The sequence below is a fragment of the Hemicordylus capensis genome, chromosome 2 (genome assembly GCF_027244095.1).
Source record: "Hemicordylus capensis ecotype Gifberg chromosome 2, rHemCap1.1.pri, whole genome shotgun sequence".
Classification (NCBI taxonomy): Eukaryota; Metazoa; Chordata; class Lepidosauria; order Squamata; family Cordylidae; genus Hemicordylus; species Hemicordylus capensis.
This window is the reverse complement of record NC_069658.1, coordinates 39,942,252-39,962,124: the sequence shown is the minus strand read 5'-3', so window position 1 is coordinate 39,962,124 and position 19,873 is coordinate 39,942,252. Positions and strand designations below refer to the sequence as shown.

The following is a 19,873-nucleotide window of genomic DNA, read 5'->3' as shown; positions in this document are numbered from 1 at the left end:
TTTATTATTATTATTTTGCAGCTGCTGAAATACCAAGCAGAGAAGTCTTGTGTACTATTGGAGGAATTCCCTCCCCCATCTTCCTCAGATTGAGATACATTGTCAAAATGAGATCAGCACAAGACATTTGGTAAAGTGAAATTAACGGTACCTTTGAAGGGTCTCTCAGCTGCTGAATGGCAAGAAAAACATCCATAGATGTTGCTATTCCTAAACAAATAAATATTAAGGTAAATACAGTGCCAGCACTTTGCTGAATCTTTTGTATCAGTTTAAATATTAATCTGTATTAGCGGCTGAGATTGGAAAGTTACAGTAGGATTTTTTTGGTAAAATACCTCATAGAATTAATATGAAATAAAGTGGGGAAGTTCTCTCCCCTCCTTTGTGAGTGCCTAATTTGGTCATTCTAGCTCCCTCAAAATGTATAGCAGACAAAACTATTAAGGAAAGGCAACTATTTCACCTAATGATTTGCTTCCATGAGGTAGCCAAGTCAGCATAATTTGAATAATTGAGGTGTGTGACTTAAGTGCTTTAAACTTCTAGAGCTTTAATGCTATCGACCATTTTAAAAACTTCACTGATTTAGTGTTTCTACTATATTTCTACTGTATATAGAAAATAAAGTGTATATTGACTGTATAATACCAAGGGCTACTAGTTTTCAAATAAAATTAACATGTATGGACATAGGAACATAGGAAGCTGCCATATACTGAGTCAGACCATTGGTTTATCTAATTCAGTATTGTCTTCACAGACTGGCAGCGGCTTCTCCAAAGTTGCAGGCAGGAATCTCTCTCTGCCCTATTTTAGAGAAGCCAAGGAGGGAACTTGAAACCTTCTGCTCTTCCCAGAGCGGCTCCATCCCGAGGGGAATCTCTTGCACTGCTCACACATCAAGTCTCCCATTCATATGCAACCAGGACAGACCCTGCTTAGCTAAGGGGACAAGTCATGCTTGCTACCATAAGACAAGCTCTCCTCTCCAGGGCTGTAGCTCAGTGATAAGAGCAACTGCTTTGCATGCAGGTGGTTTCAAGTTCAGTATTTGACATCTCCAGGTCAGGCTGGGGAAAAGACTCCTTCCTGAAACCTTGGAGAGCTACTGCCAGCTAATATTGAGACGGTATTGGACGGATGCTTCGGGAAGGTGCCCTATGATCAAAGATTATGCCCCTGTCAGAATGGTGACGTGGAGGCCATGGAACGTCTGATGCTGAAGTGCAGATTTTATACTGAATTAAGGGGAAAGCTTCTCTCCCCACTACTAACTCATTATAACTCTAATTGCCCTTCTTATGGGGACAAGGTCCTTTTCCTGCTTACTGCTAAGTCAGAGCATGCTTACAGGAGGGTAGCAAAATTTTTTTTCATAGCAAGCAAGATTCAGTTTAGAGTGATTGAGGTACGAGATGCTGGGCTGTGCACTTCAGATTAACCGGTTTTATTTGAATGAAATTAAGTTATGTATACGGTATCTGAAGGTATTAATGTTTTATGTATACTATGTATTTTACTGTTGTTTCTCTTTGCTTTTCTTGTATTTATGCTGGCCTTGGGCCGAAATACATACATACATACAGGCTAATATGGACAATACTGAGCTAGATGGACCAATGGTCTGACTCAGTATAAGGCAGCTCCCTATGTATATGAAGTTTCTCATGGATGAATATATATAGTGCTTGCCATGTGGATTTCACTCAGGCAGCACACAACCAACAGCGAATATTCCTGAACTCGATGTAACTCGATTTAGGAGAATCAGTAGTAACTATTAATTTCAAATATTTAGTAATTTCTTTTGACCAGTCAGAAATGTCGATTCCCTTCTATGCATGTTAAACTAAATTCCAAATAAAAATACAGCTCCTCATTAACATAGATACTTAAAATATAGCAGACACTTGATAATACATTTTATGTTAGCCACCTAATGGCACAGTGGGGAAATGCTTGACTGACAAGCAGGAGGTTGCCGGTTCGAATCCACGCTGCTACTATATCAGGCAGCAGCAATACAGAAAGATGCTGAAAGGCATCATTTCATACTGTGTGGGAGGAGGCAATGGTAAACCCCTCCTGTATTCTACCAAAAGAAAGCCACAGGGCTTTGTGGGTGCCAGGAGTCAAAATTGACTTGATGGCACACTTTACCTTTATATAATGAAGCAAATGTATGTATTATTCAGTCTTCATTTCTGATCCGCTGAAATTTTTTTCAGCGACAGAATGCCACACATGAAGCTGCATGGACCAGCTTCTATATGGATTGGTTACTTATGGCAGCCCCCCTATGTGCACCTTTGGAGTGTGCAGGGGCCAGTTCCAGACTCTGCTCATGCGGAGATGCTAGTTGTAAGTCTAGTTCATGCTTCTGATAGCCAACCCACAATTATCTTGGAAGTGTGGAAGGGACTGTTGCTGGGTTTCTGTGCACAGGTGCCATTTTCATGTGGAGCTGCTGTCTCCACATGGTGGCATGTACATGTGGTCATGATAAACATGGGCAATCCTAATATTAAATCCAGACTCCTTTAGCATTTGTCTCCTGTTGCAACACATTCCAAGCCTTGCATCTTACTCATACAAAGAGCAACAAATTCAACACTTTTGGAGAAACCAAGATGGTTTCCTGCATTACCGGAAATGTTTCATTATAGCCACAAAGCAGTTTCAACAGCAATCATAGGTTTCCACTGCTCACTCACATGACAAATACCATAAAGGAGTCCAAAATCAACTTTCAAAAAACTAATTTTAATCAAAACAAAAATTGTTGATCATTAACAAGTTTATAAAACAGTGATTTAGTTACATAAATAAATTGATATCAGTGTATCAAATCTTAATTACTTTCAACTTCATGAGCATGTTTACATGGGTGATGAAGTACAACCTTTTTTCCTAGTATAATAAATAAAATGGAGCGCATGAAACAAGTTTTTTCCTCTAAACAAACAAACAAACAAAAAAATCTACAAACATACCTCTAGCATGTTCTTTAATGAAGGGAACAAGAGACACGGGACAACTTTTGCACCAAAATGTTAAAAAATTGCTTTGAGAAGCACAAGGATACAGAACCATCAGCTAAAGTAAAAGACACTATACTGTAACCAAAGTTGGTATAATAATAATATAATGAACAGTTTGGTAGTTAGATCTCCAGTTTGGTTATTTTAAAGCATTAAGACAAGGCAAGATAGAAGGCTGCTTTCTTTTGAAGTAATTCTAGAGGAAATAAAAATATTTTAACACAAACTGAAAAGTAGAACAGTCATACCTACACAACTTTCTGTCCTGCACAAAGTCAAATACCTATGCAGAATATATATATAATATAATATATATATATATATATATATATATATATAATTTGTGCACAAAGATTAGCTTATTATTAGCTCACTGCAAAGGCGTAATGTATTATGTCAATCATTTTGGAAAACATTGTGGGTAGGTGAACATTTACCCCATGGTTACTGCTTACTAACCAACTATATGGGCACAAACCACACAGGGAACTAGACCCTGGTAGTGACCGGCTGTATAGAAAGGCAATTTTCACCAGGCTACTGCTTCCCGAAGTGCATTTGGCTCGGGTCAAGTGGCAAAAATCACCTCCCATATGGCCAAGGTGCTGGGGCAACCAGGATGCCATGTGGTTTGTGTGTAGCCCTCGTCAATGTACAAGCAGTGACACGTGTGGTAAATGGCTGTTTGTAGCCACACTGTGTGTGGAGAGAGAAAAAGGATATTTAAGTTTTCTAGGCTAGGAGGCACAAACCCCAAATCTGTATTCTTAATGCTAAGGCTTGCTGCTCTGGCTGTGTTGTCCCCTCTTTACTAGAGTGCCTGTAACAAGCATGCTAGTGTGTACGCACATATATAGGTATATATGCATATACTCATCTGAATAAATATATGTATAATTTCCCCCCAATTTCCATCCAACAATGCAATCCAAAAGGTGGCTCTGCATAGATGCCCAGCATATTCGTTCATCACCTGAGCCAGCCCGGAAGCTAGGCGCACTTGAGTCTTTTCAATACATTTTCTTGTTTGTTTAAAACCAAGCTACTGCAGCTTCAAGTATTTCGCATTATAGAATTTTTTTTTATAAATTAGTTAATGTTATATTTTTTTCTCAATATTCCGACATATACTATAATATATATACAGTACAATAAATGCTCTCATTCTTTTAATTTTTTTTTTCAGATAAATCCCTGAGAATGTATGTTGACAGTCGCTAAGTTTCCACATGCACAAGCATCGTGTGCCATGCTTCTGGATGAACAAGCACTGCAAAGCCACGTGGGTCAGCCTTTGAAACTATCAGGATTTTGTGTTTGTGGTTGGTTCATTTAAATAAGCTGAAATGTCAGGATGAGTTACAAAGGAGTAAAGCTGGAGCCATTCGAGGTACTTATCACAGGATGGAGGTGTTTTTGTTTGGTTTTTTTTTTTTAAAGCCATTGCAATATATTTGTGATTTTTTTTTGTTTTGAGGCTGTGAACATATACAGAAAGAACAGGAGAGCTCTGTGGACTTTTGCCACTTGACAACATATACTCAGTGTAAACCAAACTTTTTTTCTTCTTTTAAGCCTCTCATTCTCTCATATAAAAACAGAAAAAAGAAAAGAGAAAAAAATACACAAACTTTCACAACGTGACAATTTAGATTTGCAAACTCAGTATATAACTATACACATATAATACCGGTGTGGCTCTGTTTTAAGTTAAAAAGGATACAAAGGCAGGCTCAAGTAAAAACATATCACCCTCCCATTCCTTTCCCCCCACCCCCATTCACACAATTTTTTTGTCAACCAAACCGTTCACGAACCAACATCATTAATTTCTTTTTGCCTTTGTAGATTTGTTTTAGGTTGTCAATGAACTGTGTAAACTGAATGTGTCCGTCGTGAGCCATTAAAAAAGTCTCTCGGGCCTTACTCAGGAACTCTATAAACTCACTATAATGCCGTGGACTGATGTGTGTGAGCCGAGAGTGCGTAGTATTAATATATGCTCCAATTGTGGCGTCCAGGAGTTGCCTTAGTGGGGCTTTGTCCAATGACATGAGCTTACCAGAGTTCCTCCGCCCATGAAGTCCCACCATGCCAGGAGTGGTCAAAGTACATCTACGCAAGATGTCCGACAGTACTGTTGCACATTTGACACTTTTGACCACCAGAGGTATTATAGCTGCTAGCTCATTTTTCCCAAGGGAGTGGCTGAGTGCGCATGCCCACAAAACATCGTTAATGGCAGGGTGCGTGTCCTGATTGTAACTCAGGTTGAGATGCGTCATGGCCAACGTGGCCAGTTTGTAGGCCCGCATAGGGTAACCCCGATGTTCCATGTATCGCGCTATAGTGAACAACTGCGTATAGCTCATGCCGGTTGCAGCAGCATCAAGAACAATTTGGTAAGCAGTCTCAAAAGCTATATGATCCTTTTCGCACAAGGTTAGTGCAGAGAGGGCACAGTTCTGAGGATCCTTCATGGCACATTGTAGAGCAAGCGTCCTAGCACTGCTGGCCAGTTTCTCCTGCTGATGGCAGTCCAGATGCAAACGGACTATAGTGCTGTTGGACATCACCGTGGTAGCAACAATACTAGTAGCTTCAGTTGGAGTGAAAAGTGTAAACCAGCTTTGCATGATGCTATCCAGTGCATAAACACCTGTAGAGGCACAGAAAAAAAACTATCACCAACCCAAATGCAAATTCTAAAAGGAGCAAAAGCCTGAGACTTGAAGGCTTGTTGACTGCCAGGCTTCACAGAAGCCGCCATACCTATTGTCTTGATATCAGGACTGTGTAGATACCAGGGCTGCAAAACTTTGGCCCTCCTCCTACAACTCCCATCATCCCTATTGACCAGTATGACTAGGGTTGATGGTAATTGTAGTTTAAAAAGCAGAGGACTAAAAGCTGTGCAGCCTTGGTGTTTATTCTATAATATTGCACAAGTGCAGCAACACTGCAGGACTTTACATCCTGAGAATCTCAGCTTTAAAAAAGCAACATTCTAGCCTTTATGCCCACAATGGCAAGCTTGGAAGTCTGCAGGCAACACAAAGTGAAGTAACAGAAGCCACAACATTGGCTGAGTAAGACTTCCATCTATGCAAATTAATCATATATTTGCATGATTTTTGCACATCACAGAATCTGGGTTGCCTTGGTGCAAGATTTTGACTTTTAGCACAAATACACACAATCCCACTTAAGATGCACGACTCCATCTTAGGCAAGCACACCTATTTCTTTCAGAGAGGGGAAATGAGAGAAAACTGGTAAAGCAAGTCTGGCAATCAAGCGCTTTCTGGGAGACGGCTTGACCATCACAGCAGTCATGCAATCCTTCCCATGCACGGAACCAGGTGGGGGTGGTTCGAGGGGGTGCTACTTTAAGGGCAGGGGAGGGTGCACTGACCCCTCCCCCCACTTTTCCACCACTGGCGCTTGTTGTCCATAAAAGCCTTTGGGGTGGCAGTGTACCTCCCTGCCTCCCCATCCCACTCTATGGTTGGAAGTACTGGGTACTTCCGGCCACCTGGCCGAAGAGGGGAAGGGTAAGTAGGGAGGTCCACTGCCGCCCCGAAGGCTTTTATGGACGAATGCTGGCGGGGGTGGGGGAAAGGTAAGTGCACCCTCCCCCACCCTTAAAGCGGCACCCCCCGGCTTTGAACTTCAAACCCCGCCCCCTCGCTGTTCGAAGGCCCGTAAAAGGGCCTCCGAACAGGTTCTTGCACATCCCTACCATGCACCACCTACAGACAGGGCACACACAAGCTGCATTTTCTAAAAGAAAACATCAGAAGCTACCTTTAGGATTTAGGAACATGTGGGTACCCCACTCAGGCAATATTGTGCCAAAAGCATGATGAAGTTAAGCTAGTAAAATGTTCTTCTAAAACAGGGGTGGACAAAATGTGGCTGAGGATTATGGGAGTTGCAGTTCAACAACATCTGGAGGGCCAAGTTTGCCCACCCTGTTCTAATAGCCCTCCTATAAATGGTACTATGGGTCAGCTAGAGGCCAGGAGACAAGAAGTAAGGTTCAGGTCCTAGCTCCAAAATGGAGTGCTGTTTCTGCTAGCTCCTTTACCTGTCCAAAGATGACAAGAGGGAAGACAAGTCATTGCCCTAATATCTATGGTGTCTCAGTGTCTATGGGCAACTTTGGAAATCACTATTTTGGGCTTCACAGGGATGCCACAGGAACATAGAAAACTGTCTTCTACTGAGTCAGACAAACAATCAATAAGATCCTCACCATACATACTATGCACTAACTATGCAATCAAGAGTATGCAACAACTTAATACATTATAGTTTTTAATAATCAGAGATGTTCTGTTTTGTCTTATCTTAGACTGAGAACATTTTTTATTATAAAAACTATAATGTATCAAGTTGTTGCATACTCTTGATTGCATGGTTAGTGCATAGTATGTATGGTGGGGATCCTATTGTTTCTCATTTGCTTGATTTAAGGGATCCCAATAGCCATTATTTATCTTTTTATACTGAGTCAGATCATTTGTCCATCTAGCTCAGTAGTGTCTACACTGACTGGTGGCAGCTGACCAGGATCTCGGTCTATCCCAGCCCTACCTGGAGAGACCAGGGATGGAATCTGTGACCTTCTGCATGCAAAGCAGCTGCTCTACCACTGAGCTATGGCCCCATTGCTATGGCTATGAGGATCAGAAACTAACATATCCCAATAAAGGCCTAATATTAGACCCACCTATTGTTGTGATAGAACCATGTTCAGCCACTCAGGCCTATGGGGCACCTAGTTCACAGCAATGAAATAGGGAAGAGGGAGGCTAGACCATCCCAACCCCATCCCAATGCATTATTCACACCTAACATCCTCTCACAGGCGAGGGGGAGGGGGAGGGGAGAGTCGCTACTGCACTGGATGTAACCCCAACAGGAAAATAGACATCTGTGTCCTTAAGGAAACATCCTCATCTACACTCACTGCCAGCTTTCCGATCTGAAATGTGCAGGTTTCTTTAGTACCCTTTTGTTGCTCGTGTGAGGGCGAACAATGATGGATGGGCTCCATAAATTGAAGCTTATAGGCAGCTTGAGTGCCTCATTATTGCGCCAAGTAATTTGCACACATCTGTGCGCTCATCTAACCACACCCAGAGGTCCTTATTTTCCTCAGTCTGGCCCTGCCGTACAATGTGCCAAGCACACACAGATACCCCTTTACCCTCCGCTAGCTACTGAGGCCAGCCACTCCATGCTTGGCTTGCATTTACATAAACAAACATGCCCCTCATTTACAAACTTGCCGGAGTCTCCGAGGTGATCTTTGCATCACATTACAGCTTCCTTATGGAAGCTATACATATATATATGCTAATGTACTACAGAATAAAAAAGCAATTTGCTTGCCAATAGTGAACTGAGTAGGGCGGGGGGAAACACACTTGCCCTCTAATATCTAGAATGCAATCTAGGCTTTAATTATCTCAGCCAAGACAAACAGGCTATTAAGAAAAGGACTGCATGCAAATTTGCAAATGTATATTGCTTGATAGGAGGGCAAAGAATGACAAACCTCATATGGGGGGGAGGGGGGGAGCAATCCTGACTACAAAATGCTTTGCAGGAAGTTTTTGCAATGTGATAGCAAAGTTATCTTGAAAATCTGAACAATATCAATTGTGCATCTTATCAAAAGCAGACATACACACCCCATGAATTAGATACATTTAGAATTTGGGCGGTCTTCAAATAGTAAATGTTCCTGAATGAGTTACTCAGAAATTAATTGCAATGTATATGACTACACAATATGATAATGGCCAGGTTTCAAGGATATAGCCAAAGCAGCCAGAAGAAGCCAGCATTATGGCCACAGACTTGGACTAATTAATTTATACTTCTTTAGGAGTAATACTAAAGGTGTTTTCAGAAACTATGCCCAGAATGCACATGTATCTCAAAAAGGTGTTTGTAACATGTGAGAGAGAACTGTTTCTCAAAACGTGAAATTTAATCTGAATGACCTGACAGAGGGAGGACTTTCTGGTTCCTATCAACAGGCACTGCCATAAGAGTGGCACATGAATTGCTTCTTGTATGTATGCTTCTCTCCCTCGCCTCCCATTTCCTTGTGGAAATTCACACAAGGGCGACACTTTGCAGCTGCTGTACTTATACAAATTTTAGCTCTGTCTGGGGACATGGGGTGAGCCCAGTGTGGTTGTCCCTGAAACAAATGTTTCTGGCTGCATTTGGAGTCTCCTGCATAGAGCACAGGCTCTCTTGCTGGAGACACAGTTTTCCCCACACACTAAATATGGTCGGGTGGCATTTAAGTGTATGGAGAGAGGCTAAAACGTTGGCACAATTCATGCCAGTATGACACCAGGCAGGAAATTAAACAAAGGATGTTTCATGAGAGTGCCCACAGTTTTTTTCCTGGAACAGGAACATGGTAAGAATGCATCAAATAAATGCCATGTAATCTCTTATGTGCAAGAATCAAGCACACTAGTTTTACAGCACTAGTTAAACCAGATTCCTTGAAGATCAATGGCAAGCACATACCTACTTCGGTTGCACATGTTACCAACCACCTCACCATCTCCCGCCGCCGCCAGTTTAATGTCGACAACGTCATGCGCATAACCTATTCAAAGAAGGGTGACATTTTTGAAGTCCCTAGACAATTATAGCAGACTTGTCACAAGGCAAATAAAAAATGGGAAAGTCCAATCAGAAGGAGCAGTTTGCAACTATATTTGAAGAGCTCAGACACCCTTAATCAGCTCCACTGCAAGAACAGGTGCTTGTAAAAAGGGAACCTTTTAAAACCTGAAAATTCATGTTTAGAGGTGTTTAGGAGAAGACAATCTTCACTTCAAAGAAGAATATTAACTTGGATATAGATGGGGTCAACTTGCTGGGACATCAAAAAGAAGGGCTACCTAACTCTCTGGCTTGGAGCCCATCAAAATGGGCCCCCAATCCAGTTATAGTTTATCTTAGACAACAATGGTGGGACTGGATTCCCCCATCCCCCCCCCCCAAACTTAAACCGCATTAATACCACAAAGATAGGAGAAAGATGTTTCTTCCAAGAGACCAGTCTGCCTGTTGTAATGGAGTTAGGGTGGAGCAGATCTCTAGACACCTCAGAACAGAATTTAATAAGAAAAAATGTGTTGGAACAGTCAGAACATATTTCTTTTTCGGGATTAAAAAAAGTCAGAGATGTCCCTAGGGGCAGTCATCAGTTCAGTTATCTTGTCAGTCAAAACACTGTTCAAATCTCATTAAAAAACCCAGGGTCAATATGTTAAGGTGGAATGCTCTCCCTTATGTAACCTATATGTGTAAGGATGCATGGAAAAAAGTCTTTTTTTGGTCTCCAAGGTTCTTGCTGAATCTGATGCTTTTTAGGGTTTGCATTCCAAGTAGCCAAGCACTGTTCACCAGTGCTCCAAATCAGGATGCTTCATCAAGAATATCTGAACATATTTAGACTTGCCATCCTCTTATCCCATGGCAAGAAAGAACATTACACAATACGTGGTGGTGAACATTACACAATACGTGGTCCCCCAACACTATTCTTTCTACTGATTCCAATTCTTTCCCTTCTATCAATCTCCCCAATCACTTCCTCACACCAGGTTTACTAGCACAATCCCTCTAATTTTACCTTGTCCTAGTTTCTTCCATTGATTAGGGAACCAAAACAACTACTCTAATTTGATTGTGGAATTTAAAAAAGGAGAATGGACCAAAGCACAATGTCGTTGCGGCTGCAGCGAGTATCCTTCGTCGCTGCCCTTACTGGGCTACACTAATGATGTAGATGTTTGCAGCTTAGAAAGAATGTTGGAACATCCCTCCAATACAGAAACTATGCCAGCCTTTATCAGTTTAAATGCATCCAGCAAATGCAGAGAGCAACACAATGAGTGCAGGGCTCAAATGTACACTTTAGAGCAGCAATTCTTAAGTGTTATACAGCAGACTGCTAGCCTGGTTGGCTTATTCTTTGTGGATAACCACAATTTATTATGTTACGGCCACTATGGAGTCGTCTTAAACACAAAACACTTTCTGTACTCTGATGCAGCTGTTCCATGTACTGTGAAAAAGAATTGCCTCCGGAATCAGTAGTGTTTCGACTGATAAGATCTCACTCACCAAACTAGCAACATCATCTACTACTGCACCGAGAACAGCTGCATTCAAGTGCACAAGGAGCCGAGTTTTAATTGTGTGCGTCTTTGGGGCTTTGGAAGAGTAATTCAGTATTTTGGTCTATTTTATTTTTGTCTCATGAACCACCTGCAAGTGAAGCATAAACCACAGTTTAGGCATCACTGCATTAGCATTTCAAGACCATACTGTGACTTCCTGGAGAGTGAGAGAAGTGCGTACTTGAGGGTTTGGTACATCAGTGGTCCACATTTCTAATTCAAGAAGAGGCTGGGAGCAAGGTGCAAGAGCAGCCACATAATTTATACATGTTTTATTGATCAGATTGCGCACTTCTTGACTGCCAAGAGAGCAAGATGTGAGAGCAAGATGTCTACAGCAACTTCCAACAGCAGGGAGACTAAAAGACATTACCTCTGTGTGAAAATAATAAGGAACCGTCCTTTTTCTGTCTCACCATCTTATAAAGAAGGAAAATGACAAGATCTCATTTGACTCTGGATGGGTAGGAGAAATCCTGCTGAAGTTCATTGTGTCAATAATGCATGTACAAAACTGGTCCAAAGATATTCTCCCTTACTGCACTGAAAAGAAAGCATACCTGAAGACCCAGCTCCAGAGACACTTTCAAAAGGGTGATGTCCGGCAAACTGTCCATAAGCGTTGCTATTTTAAATGCATCCTGGGCGAGCTTGAAGATATGTGATGAGGAGTGAATGTTTTTCTGGATAGATTCTAACACTGTTTCAAGCCTTCGAACATCACCTGCAAGGTAAGCCGGACACACCCATAAACACCATCACTAGCGACAAAAACACTGCAGTGCACCATCCCTGAGGCCAGCCAAAGTTGAAAAAAGAGTATATGTGAGCAAGAGACAGGTTGACAGCAGAATTATCTGAAACACCTCTTCAGTTAACAGAGAAACATCAAAGAACACTAGATCTACGTTTTACACTTTAAAATGTATATATTCCTGTCACACATACTAAAATTACTTGCCACATGTGAACCAGCACTGGCTGCTAGTGGGAAAATATATGCACGTGCAAAGCAAGTAATTGGTTCAAACATGTTTTAGTTGCTAATACTTCAATGGCTTATCACAGAATTCAGGTATCTGAACAACTTTTATTCTAAATATTAAATCATGTATACAGTCATGTAAAAAGTAAATCTCTGCATAATTGCCAGCACTGTACCTTTGGCTGCAGTTAGCATAGTTGATGCCAACTCACACTGCTGAGATTCAATATGACTTAGGGTGAACCAACGGGGATACCGGTTTGGAACTACAGATGCAATGTGATGTGGGCGGGACATATCGCCTGATGGAGCTGTTGATTCCAATACTAGTAACCTGTGAACAGGAAAAACACCTCTCATTGATCGTGCGATTATAGCCATCAGAAAATGTCTGCCTTACAGAAACTCTGCAGCATCTTGTTTCACCAATGGGGTAAGTAATTTTCCAGCCATGACAGACACAAGCCTTCATGATCAGCAAAACTAGAATTTTTGAGAATCAAAAATCAAATGAGAATCAGATTTCCAATACTCTCTCAATAACCTTTGGGACACACTTGGCATGAATATAATTGTGGACTGAGGTGAACAGAAATTCTCTAGATCAACTGTGTTCCAACTACAGGAGAATCCTGGTGTCTGTGGGAGTTCTGTTCTCTGGTACAATTACAGATAATGGAACAGTGGATACTGAGTCAGTAAATCAATGGAGATCAGGGGATTAGGTTCCTAGAAGCTGCCGAAATGGCAAAAAAGGGCCCTAAAAACGAAGGGGAGATGCCCAACCGTGCTCTGCGGATCTCCAGGTGTTCAGCCTTGTCCTCCAAAAGTCCCAAATCTTGTGATTTTTTGGTGAGAAAAATGTAGCCTCCCCCCCTTAAAACAAACGAGTCACAAAATGGCTCTTCTCAAAATGGCGGCGAGAAATGACCTTGGATGTCATTTCCAGCCATCCCAAACCTGCAGAATTTACCCCTTGTGAACTGTTTCCCGCCAGGTATACTGAAATCAGGTGTCAATTACCCAGCCGCAGATATGTGAAACCACCAATTGAGAGGTTCTCCTATATAGGTGAAAAGGTCCAGAAAATCACCCCCCACCAACAACTCAAAAACAAAACAAAATATGTCACTATTTTTAACTGGAAGCCTTGAGAATTTATTAAAAACCTTGCGTGATATTTTCTCTCAGGATAAAACCTTTAAAAATATATTTTTAAATACTGTTAGAGCCAACATGCTTGTTATATACATCTCCTAGAGACATATCAGGAGATATATAAATGTCAATGATAAATTAATAAAATAAAACTCTCAGATGCAGGATTTGAAGGCAGCAATGATGGCATTGCTCCTGCATCAGTCTAGATAAATATAGATAAATAAGGAACACTCTTAGGATTGAGGATCTACCAAGCACATTGCTCCTACAACATGATGGTAAGGCCATCTGACTCCTTGTCCCTCTTATTCATCTTCTGCTATTTAAGGAGGTATTATCCTTGAAATACAAATGAACATCGATTGAGGATAGCTAATTTTCTCTACTGATACTATGACACTTGCAGCCTGCTCTGATACTATGCTCAATCACAAACAAGTCCCATTGAGCTCACTGGGACTGCCTTCCAATTAAGTGTGCACATGACTGCAGTATATGATTGGGCATGATATATAAATATCCAAATGTATTATCATTCAATTATGGGTGGTTTTTTTTAAAAAAAGAGCTCTTAGAAAATGAGTTTCGTTTGCTTTATAATGTTAAGGTCTCCATATTGTTCAAAGCCCAGACAATCAAACTTCATTTATTAAACAAAGTTGAATACTTTAAGTTTTACCTCCTATTTCTGGAGGTAAATGACCTTAAAACAGTTGTATATATGCTGGTGACTTCCAGGGCTTGACTACTGTAATGCACTCTACGTGTGGCTGCCTTTGTACATAGTTCGGAAACTACAACTGGTGCAGAATGCGACAGCCTGGTCGGTTTCTGGGACATCTTGAAGAGACCATCTAGCAATGGTTCTAAGAGAATTGCAATGGTTGCTGATACGTTTCTGAGTGAAATACTAAGTGTTGGTCATTACCTATAAAGCCCTGAATGGCTTAGGTCCAGGGTACTTAAGAGATCACCTTCTTTATCATGAACTATTAAGATCTGGGGAGGTCTGGTAATGGTTGCCGCCAGCTCGTCTGGTGGCGACTTGGGGCTAGGCCTTCTCTGTGGTTGCCCCAGGGCTTTGGAATGTACTCCCTGTCAAAATAAGAGCTTCTCTATCTCCAATTGCTTTTTTAAAAGACCCTTAAGACAGACCTGTTTTATCAAGCTTTTAATTAAGAATTTAAACTGTTTAACTGTTTTTATGCTGTGAAATTTTAATAGTTTCACTCAGTGAATTGTTTTTATGTGCAAGTTTTCAGTATGTGCGGTGGGGGGAGGGGGAGACACAGACCTCATGTATCCACGGGTCAGGATGGCCAGAAATGACCACGGAGGTCTTTTCCGGCTGCCTTTTTGTGTTTCTGAGCCTCAAAATGGCTCTGTTTTTTTAAAAAAGAAAGAAAATAGGTGATTTTCGGCCAATTTGGGGGCATTCCAGGGCACAAGTGTGGTAGGAAGCTTCCCTTAAAAATTGATATTTTAACAGTATTCTCCCCCACCCAGCCAGGAACCTAACGCTCAATTCCCCATTGCCACAATGACTCAATATTAGTGATTTCTGTATCTGTGGTTTCCGTATCCGTGGTTGTACCATGGAACAGAACCCCCACAAATATTGAGGTCCTCCTGTACTATTCTGATGGTTTAATTCTGTTTTCATTTCCTATTTTTCCAATTGGTAAAACATACTTGGGTATCTTACAGTGTTCCCTCTAATTTTTTTTCATCTGTTTCCAGAATGAGTTTTGTTCTGGGTGGCAGTATCAAGGCAGTGTGTGCATACATGCATTCAGAGCGGAACCTTCCTGATTCAACTGAGTGGGATCTAAAATTAACCAAGCCGATACAAAAAAACTTGTGAGCGCGTGCACATGAGCATGCTTTAGAGGGAACACTGGTACCTGAGACTTTAGCAGCTTTAGGAGCTTGTAGCTCCATCTAACACTGGATATACTTGTAATTATTGTCTGAATACAATTAAGGCATCTATACTGAGATTTAATAAATATATCAATCAGTACTATTTTAAGTGTTAAGTTATACATGAATTTTGCCAGGTTCTTAAAGTAGCACGATTTGTTCAGGTCTGATAGGCACTAACGATTCTCTCCCCGTGCCACATTTCCTCCCTGTTCACTGCAAAAAAACCCAATACAAAATCATACACAAGACAGGGAGAAATAGACACCCAAAACACAGGTAAAGAAGTTCTCTGCATGACTGCATTAGGGGTTTGCCAATCCCCAATTGCTGCTGGACTACAACTCCTATCATCCCCACCCATAGTGGCCTTTAGATCCACTATTGCTGCTTTAAGAAAGAACAATGGCAACACACATCCAAAATGTTTGGATGTGATGTGATGTTGCAGTGTGGATAAGTGAAGGTTTAGAAATAATGGACATCAGAACAGGCACCGCTGTAAAGGAACAAATTCTCCAAGCTAGGAAAACATTTTGCTCTGCTATGGAGACTGGGCTAGGTTTGTCCTTGTTTAACAGATAATCTGACTTTCAGCACAAAGAGCGAAAGGAGGACAGGGTTCTTTTTAAATACATACAGCAAGCAGACATCACTTTAGAAGGCATTTTGGTGGCAAAAGCCCTTGCTTACAAAGGCAAGACCTCTGTCTAAAATAATCCTAGAGGAAAGTGAACGTGAAAGCAAACCTACTCACTGATAGTGGAAAGGTTACAGCAGCTGTACCATGAATATTTGCCCTAAGCCGACATGTTACACAGTTATTTCTCCTACTACTACAGACCTATTATTAGAAAGGACCACACAGTAATCTACTTGAATGAGAATAGGACGGGGCGGTGTATTTTGCTGGATGAACTCTCCAACATGATAATTCAGAGCAGCCTCAGCATTTGAAAGGTCAAGGAGGTACTGAAGGACAGTTGGAAAAAGAACGCCAACAAGCCGAATCCCACTACGCAGGGAACTTTTAATCCAACAGTCAAATAGAAATGTATGGTGCGGGGGTGGGGTCCGTCACCAGTATTTTGGCTCCACTGTAGTAATCAGTACAGCCCCATGTATTCAGCATCAGTTGCTTCACATTCTGAAATAAAGCGGATGTTTTTCCGCCACTGCCAATTGCAAGCAGCTATAAGATTCGCAATAGCTTGGAGTTGCTTAAGAATGAATAACTGGGGAAATGGACAGGCTGGAGTCATGACTCAGGAGAGGCAGGTGGAGAAAGTTTAAAGTTGTCTTCTCAAAAACTCTGAAACACCTAAAGCTAGGAGGTGACCTACAAGATTTCTTGAATCTCAGTTGAATCAAGGGTTTGGGGAACCTAGTGACTGAAATTCCCAGTGTTTCATGGGGCCTTTTTGGGGAGGGGGCAGAAGTTTGATGAATGTGAATATTGTCCCACTTTTGTAAGTCAGCTGCTAAGAATCAGACTGCCTTTTACTGCCCTAGCGAAACATCTATTGCCCTGAGAAAATAGATATTTTAAAGTTGCTTCATAATTAAGACTGGCTCTAGTCAAATCGTTGCTATTGTGTGGCCATGCTTTAAAATCTATAGCATTCGACATAGGACACACTCTAAGATCATTTTGAATTTGTAAGTATTGCACCCTTCCATAAAAACCATGTGTACAACCACTGCTTTTAATGATTTTTTTTTTTTTTAAAGAAAATTTTTATTTTCTTTTGTAACTCTGGAAATGACAGTGCAGTTCAACGGGGGGAAATATCTTGCAACTGAGCTTCTAGCAAGCAAACACCTTATGGCTTCTTTGGTATATATGTCTAGTTATGCAAACAATGCTCGTCAATGTCATCTAGTTGTTACACAAATGATTTTGCTGCTATCATTACTGCAAGCAGTTTACATTCCTGTCTTCATTCCAGCAAGGCACGTAACTTTCCAGACAATTGGTAATTTTAGTCTGCAAATTATGTTGAAACACTACCTTCAAAACATTATCTTATGTTTATTACTAGCCTGCTATACAGTTAACTGGTTAAAGACAAGAGAGTTATCGGAAATATAACATTCTATGCCCAACAACTAATCAAAACCAACATGGTGATAGCAACTTTAGCAGGGAAATATTAGCCATCACTTCATCCCGACTATTGCTATCCAGCTTCCTTGCTATCTAAGCATTTTCAAAACATTCTTGCAAATCATTTTCACATAGCACTTCCATGGAATACATCAGAAGAGTCAAATGGCAGTGTGTTATCTGAATGCTCTAAATTATATAGCCTGGCAGAATCTATTAACAAAGACTAAATTAAGTGAACTATTCAAAATTTTCAGAATAGTCATTTTCGCAATTAAGGGTAGCTGAAACACTTGCTTTCTAAGATCCAGAACACCTGCCTGCTTCAGATCCAGTTCTTTACCATAAATGTGCCAAAGCTGTCTTGCACATTTTTTTCCTGGAGACGCAGGGCAGACGTTTAAATGAGTTTTTAAGAAACCTGACACTTTAAACCAAATCTTAGCTTTCACAACAGGTTGAGACACACTGGAGCTTTACATACTGCAAATGCCCAGCTGTATCTGAAGTTCCAGAAGTATTCTGTGCATGTCACAGTTACAATAGCTTTGTTGTATAATAGAAGTCCATTGCCTAAATCTGGATAAGCTAAGTTTGTAAAGTAGCCACTTGCCTGATCATCTGTGGTGAGCAAATTTCATCAGCAGCCCGGCTAGGGAAGCTTACCAGAAGATGTTCTGGTAAGCTTCCCTAGCCGGGCTGCTGATGAAATTTGCTCACCACAGATGATCAGGCAAGTGGCTACTTTACAAACTTAGCTTATCCAGATTTAGGCAATGGACTTCTATTATACAACAAAGCTATTGTAACTGTGACATGCACAGAATACTTCTGGAACTTCAGATACAGCTGGGCATTTGCAGTATGTAAAGCTCCAGTGTGTCTCAACCTGTTTACATTTGCAGTATGTAAAGCTCCAGTGTGTCTCAACCTCCTCCCCCATGTGGGGGCACAAATTACTTACAATGGAATATGTGGGCAGGTGAGTAAGCTTTTGTGGTCTAATAGCATGTGTGGATTTGTTTACAAGGCAGGGATAAGCTGTTAGCTAGCTGGCAGCATGTATCTGTGACAACAGAATAGATCTGAAGCCCACCAGAATGTCTTTGCTACAGACATTCTGGAACCATGATATGTTATATGCATAGCTATTGTACCCATAAGGCTTCTATCTGCATTCTTGTTGCTAGACCTTGTAGGAGTATATCACCACATTGTTTCTCTATTCCATGGAGTATTTTTGTAGAAATAAGAACAGTACCATTTAATGCCATGAATACTTTTATGTATTTTGAGAGCTGATATATTTAAGAACATAAGAAAAGCCCTAGTGGATTAGGTCAAGGTCCATCCACTCAGGCATCCTGCCTCACGCAACAAGCAACCAAGTGCACTCGGGAAGCCAACAAGTGTACGGGCGGGGAGGGCGACTGCCCTCTCCCTTGGTTCTCCCTAGTACCAGGGGCATGCCACCTCATAGGGCTTGTAGTTGACAGCCCTATCTATCCTCCATGAATTTCTCTAACTTACTTTTAAAACCATCTAGATTGGTGGCCTTCACTACATCTGGTGGCAGAGAACTTCAGAGTTTAACTACATGTTGTGTAAAGAAGTACTTCCTTTTGTCTGTCCTGGAACTCCCAGCATTTAGCTTCAAAGGATGACCCCCAGGCTCTTATATTATGCTCCCATCCCTTACTCACCTTCCTTCTTAACTAAACAAGTCCAGACAATGTAGTCTTTCCTCATAGGGGAGTCGCTCTAGCCCCTTGATCATTTTGGTTGCCCAATACAGATTTTCTGTTGTATGAGTGTACAGATGTCTATACATGTGTTTGTGTGCGTGACTGTACTTGTGTTCATTTTAAAAATGAACATGGATACAAGCCCCTCAAATGCATGGTACAGATAGGAAAGTGTACTGATTTACTTAGGTTCAATGTAACATGTGAATAACTGTACCTGTGTACACTGTACACTCATATGAGTGTTCTACATAATATCTGAACAGGGCTATTGCATTTCCTGCATACCACTAACCCCAACAATATGTAATGAAGGTCAATAAAAGTTCACAAGTAACTAGCCATGGACAGAAGAAATAAGGGTCCACGTGACATTTCTTCCTAAGCCATTTGCATATAGCTGAGTTATGGTGACTGCTGTAGGTTCCAAGCATCTTTCCCTGTTCTACTGCTAAACACACAAATTCAATTTCAGTATAGTTCACATTGAGAAAAGCTGTGAAAGCAGGCTTCACAAAAGCAAATACAAGCACCCCGATTTCCATACAAGCAAAGCTTCATAACATATTACATTAATTAAATCCCCAACCCACACAGGTTGTCACTTTTGGAACTATACGTGTTCCAAGTTTTTAACATCTGACTTACAAAAGGACTTTTGGAATGTACAACAATCATGT

The 19,873-nt window shown here is 41.1% G+C and overlaps 1 protein-coding gene across 1 annotated transcript in view; it reads right to left on the bottom strand.

The window, feature by feature from the left end:
* Positions 1 to 2,745: 2,745 nt before the first annotated feature.
* The window catches only part of ZSWIM6 (zinc finger SWIM-type containing 6), a 141,456-nt gene continuing 124,328 nt past the window's right edge, over positions 2,746 to 19,873 (bottom strand). The window contains exons 11-14 of the mRNA XM_053293032.1: positions 12,434 to 12,591; positions 11,833 to 11,996; positions 9,606 to 9,687; positions 2,746 to 5,703 (exon numbers count right to left, since the gene is read on the bottom strand). Coding sequence (XP_053149007.1) covers positions 4,841 to 5,703; positions 9,606 to 9,687; positions 11,833 to 11,996; positions 12,434 to 12,591 — 1,267 coding nt within the window. The 3' untranslated portion in view covers positions 2,746 to 4,840. The remainder of the gene's footprint in view (positions 5,704 to 9,605; positions 9,688 to 11,832; positions 11,997 to 12,433; positions 12,592 to 19,873) is intronic.